The sequence below is a fragment of the Loxodonta africana genome, unplaced genomic scaffold (assembly GCF_030014295.1).
Source record: "Loxodonta africana isolate mLoxAfr1 unplaced genomic scaffold, mLoxAfr1.hap2 scaffold_100, whole genome shotgun sequence".
In the NCBI taxonomy this organism is placed as follows: Eukaryota; Metazoa; Chordata; class Mammalia; order Proboscidea; family Elephantidae; genus Loxodonta; species Loxodonta africana.
The window spans coordinates 98,645-103,455 of NW_026974869.1; the positions used below are offsets into that span (position 1 = coordinate 98,645).

The window sequence follows — 4,811 nt, forward strand, 5'->3', positions numbered from 1 at the left end:
TTATGACCCAGTTCCTGTTATCACAGTTGCATAGATTTAAAAATTAAAATTAGAGGTGGTGATTTTTTTTCCTGCAATGAGGAGACAAAGCCAAGATTAGTCTCTTTGAACCAAAATTCCATATCCTTGCCATTGTACAGTATTAAAGATTAATTTTAAAGGTATCTTTTAAAATAATCTTTTTGGAAGTACTTTGTTTATAAATTGGCGACAAATTCTACTAAAATAATATGTTTAATGAGAAAAGACTTTAGCATCCATTATCTTGCTGACTGTATTCTTGACATCCTTATTCCTCAGACTGTAGATCAAGGGATTTAACATGGGGACCACCACTGTGTAAAACACAGAGGCTATTTTGATCGTGTGCCTGGAGATTTTGGAGTTGGGTACACAGTAGAGGAACAGGATGGTGCCATGGAAGATAGTGATGGCAGTCAGATGAGAGGCACAGGTAGAGAATGCCTTATGACGACCACTGGCTGAACTCATTTTCAAGATGGTGACAGCAATGGACACATAAGATGTGAGAATGATGAGTAATGTACTCACCACATTAAAAGTAGCAAAGATAAAAAGCAACAACTCACTGAGGTAAGTATTAGAGCAAGAAAGGGAAAGAAGTGAGGAGAACTCACAGAAGAAGTGATTGATTGTGTTGGCACCATGAAAAGATAATTTCAAAGCAGAGCATGTGAGTATCAAGGAACACCCTACTCCCCATGCATATGATCCCACCACCAGCATAGCACAGAGTCTCTGGGACATGGCATCTGTGTAGAGCAGAGGGTTGCAAATGGCCACAAAGTGGTCATAGGCCATTAGAGCTAATAGAAGGGATTCAGTCACCACAAAGGTACAAAAGAGAAAGTATTGTACTACGCATTCTAAAAACGAAATGGTTCTGTCTTCTACAACTAGGTTCACCAGCATCTTGGGAGCAATGATAGAGGAATAGCAGAAATCCACAAATGAGAGGTGGCTGAGGAAAAAGTACATGGGGGTGTGCAGTTTGGGGTTAATTTTGATGATTACAATCATCCCAAGATTCCCTACAACAGTGAGACTGTAGATGGCCAGAAATACCACGAAGAGGGGAACCTGCAGTTCTGGGCAATCTGAGAAGCCCAAAAGAGTGAACATGGCCCCACTTTTATTTCTCTCTGAAAATGACATGGCTTCTGTTTGTTAAAATCTGAATCAATCCTGGAAATTAAAAAAAAAAAAATTAAACATAGTTAGGATGTAGGATGCTTAGTTAACTATCCTTCCCTGAGACTGGAAAAGATATTTCTTTCAGAATCTATGTGTTTATTAATTGAGAAATGCTAAACTTCCAAAATTTTAAAACATGATAACTTTTTAAAAAGTTTTTCTTAAGGAAAACCAATAAAGCCATTGATTTGAACTTTAAGTTCTCAAGTCTAATTTTTAGTATTTTCAAATATATGAAATATGAGGTTTCGAGATTACATAAAAACCCGTTGCCATTCAGTCGATTCCAACTCATAATGACCCTATAGGATAGAGGTGAACTGCCCTACAGGTTTTCCAAGGAGTGGCTGGTGGATTCAAACTGTCAGCCTTTTAATTAACAGCCAATCTCTTAGCCACTATGCCACAAGGGCTCCAGAGATTACATGGTAATTTGTAATCCTAGTTAAGGCTTGAAAGTTAGATAGATTGATGATAGATAGACGATAGAGAGAGAAAGAGAGATTGTAGATGATGATGATGATAGATAGATAGATAGATAGATAGATAGATAGATAGATAGATAGATAGATAGATAGATAGATAGATAGATAGATAGATAGATAGATGGATGATAGAGAGAGAGAGAGAGATCCTTTTAGTAAAGATTCTGCCTAATCAATGATTATTCCGTTCTGCTTAAATACTTGTTGATTCTACCTTGACAACTGCTCCAAAAAATTTACAGAAGAAAATACACATTCCCAAAACTGTCAGGGGACATCTATTCCCCAACCCCAGGTCCTCATCCAGGGCACTATTATTGAAGAGTCAAGTCCTCTATGCTTGGCTCTATGCATAAAGGGTGCACATCCTGTTCCTTGCATGATCAGATATGCACCCTTTGCCCTGACTCTATATTCCTCATGAACTGTCTGCATCTAAAGTTTGCATTTTCCCCCTTAGTTGTTTTCTAGATACCCTATATTGAAGTTAATATCATTATGTCTTTCAAATTTTAAAACAAACCTGCTAACGGCAAAGAGAAGGCTTCTCCTGCATCTGGGAAACTTGGATGGGAGTGAAGTATATGCAATGTTAAACATCTGTAGTCACAACCTTGGGTCGTGAACCCTAGAGACTATATGTTGCCCCATTCTCAAGAGGACAATAACTAAGCAATTAAAATTAAGTACTTTTATCCGCTGTACTGCAAAGCCTGGAGGAAAATTACGGTATCATTAGGGAAATTTTATAAGAAACATTTATATTTCAAAGTCATCTTCCCGAGTCTCCTGGACATTGCCATACTCTCCCATAATTATCAGGTATATGTATCAATGCCAAAAAAAAAAAAAACAAACCAAACCCACTGCCATCGAGTTGATTCTGACTCATAGTGACCCTATATCAATAGGAGACACATTATTAAATATGAATTGACTGAATGCTGTGTGCTGTTCTAACAGGTGAGAAACAATGTCTTAAGTGCAGTTTTCATTTGTGCTTCTATTATTATGAGTCCAACTGAACAACTCTTGGTATATTTTAGAGCTATTTGTATTTCTTTAATGTGGACTCTTTAATCATATCTTATGTCCATTTTTCTATAGGACTAATATTCTTTTTCTACTCTTATAGAAGCGGTGATTTCTCATTTTTTCTTTTGTCATGTTAATTTTTTCTCTCTTGTTTTTGATATTAAGTTTCTCTATATTCATGTAAACTAAATTTGAAACTTTATCTTCATCACCTACTTTGATGTGTGGAGTAAGAAAGTGATCCAATTCCATTTTTCCTCAAATGGCTAAGGAAAGATCCCCTATATGGCTCTTGAACTTCTCTTTGTCAAAATATAACACTATTTTAATAATAGACACTTTATAATTTATTTTCAACTTTTTAGGATTAAGCTTCCTACTCTAGTTTGTTTTTTTCACTCTTTTTTTGTCCTGAATAACCGTTTTTATTTATTCATATGAATATTAGAACCGAAAATTTAAAGTGTAATTCCTCAAAATTCCCACATGAATTTTGTATTACTTTCATCCTTGCCCTAATAAATGTAAATTAGTCTAAACAAATCTTAGAAATATTTCCAGACCTGATACTACCAGTAACAAAACTTCTAAGTAAATAACATCCAGGCATTATCTAGGAATATTGAAGTGGCCCCTGCGAATGTCCTTTCTGAAGGGTAAATTAATTTTCATGAACTCTTTGACTGACAAAGTGAAATAATAATCAAATGTCCACTAGCATTGGAGTCCAAAGAGCTATGTTCCTGTGTTAAACCAGTCATTTCTGGTTATAAAAACTTGTGTGAATCACAATCACACAGGTTCAAAACTGTGTCATCATCTATACAGTGGTTGTTGTTGTTATGTGCCATTTAGTCAAAGCGACCCTCTGTATAATGAAACGAAACACTGCTCGGTCCTGCATCATCCTCATGAGCATTATGACGTTTGAGCCCATTGTTGCAGCCACTGTGTCAACCCATCTTGTTGAGGGGTCTTCTTTTTTTTCTGACCCTCTGCTTTGCCAAGCATAATGTCCTTTTTCAGGGGCTGATCCCTTCTGATAATATGTCCAAAGTATGTTAGACAAAGTCTCACAATCTTTGCTTTCAAGAAGCATTCTGGCTGTACTTCCTCCAAGACAGATTTGTTCATTCTTTTGGCAGTCCATGGTCTAGTCAATATTCTTCATTAACATTGTAATTCAAAGGTGTCAGTTCTTCCCTGCCTTTCTTATTTATTGCCCAGCTTTCAAATGCATATGAGGCGATTGAAATACCATGGCTTAAGTCAGGGGCACCTTAGTCTTTAAAGTGACATCTTTGGTTTTTAACACTTTAAAGATGTCTTTTGCAGCAGATTACCCAATGCAATGCGTCATTTGATTTCTTGACTACTGTTTCCATGGGTGTTGATTGTGGATTCAAGTAACCTGAAATCCTTGACAACTTCATTCTGTTCCTCTTTTATCGTGATGCTGTTTATTGGTCCAGTTGTGAGGATTTTTGTTTTCTTTATGTTAAGGTGCATCCACATTGAAGGCTGTGGTCTTTGATACTCATCAGTAAGTGCTTCAAGTCCTCTTCACTTTCAGCAATCAAAGTTGTGTCATCTGCATATCACTGGTTTTTAATGAGTCTTCGTCCAATCCTGATACCCCGTTCTTCTTCATATAGTCCAGCTTCTCAGATTATTTGTTTAGCACACAAAGCGAATAGGTGTGGTGAAAGGGTACAACTCTGATGCACAACTTTTCTGACTTTAAACCAAACAGTATCCCCTTGTTCTGTCTGAACTGCCTCTTCATCTATGTACAGGTTCTTCATGAGCACAATTAAGTATTCTGGAATTCCCATTCTTCACAAGCAATTTTATCCATACATTGTTATGATCCACATAGTTGAATGCCTTTGCAGAGTCAGTAAAACACAGGTGAACATCTTTCTGGTATTCTCTGCTTTCAGCCAGGATCCATCTGAGATCAGCAATGATATCCCTGGGTCCACATCCTCTTCTGAATCCAGCCTGATTTTCTGGCGGTTCACTGTGGATATATTTCTGCACTTGCTTTTGAATGATCTTCAGCAAAATTTTGCT

General features: G+C 36.9%; 1 protein-coding gene across 1 annotated transcript; it reads right to left on the reverse strand.

Annotated features, from left to right (window-relative positions):
- On the reverse strand, positions 1-1,261 carry LOC100665197 (olfactory receptor 5D18-like). The gene has a single exon (XM_064278917.1). It carries the CDS (start codon positions 1,174-1,176, stop codon positions 235-237), a length of 942 nt encoding a protein of 313 aa, XP_064134987.1. The 5' UTR covers positions 1,177-1,261; the 3' UTR covers positions 1-234.
- Positions 1,262-4,811: the final 3,550 nt, after the last annotated feature.

Bases quoted from the DNA above. Each gene is read 5' to 3' on its own strand.
- LOC100665197 (XM_064278917.1), bottom strand. From the start codon at position 1,176: ATGTCATTTTCAGAGAGAAATAAAAGTGGGGCCATGTTCACTCTTTTG.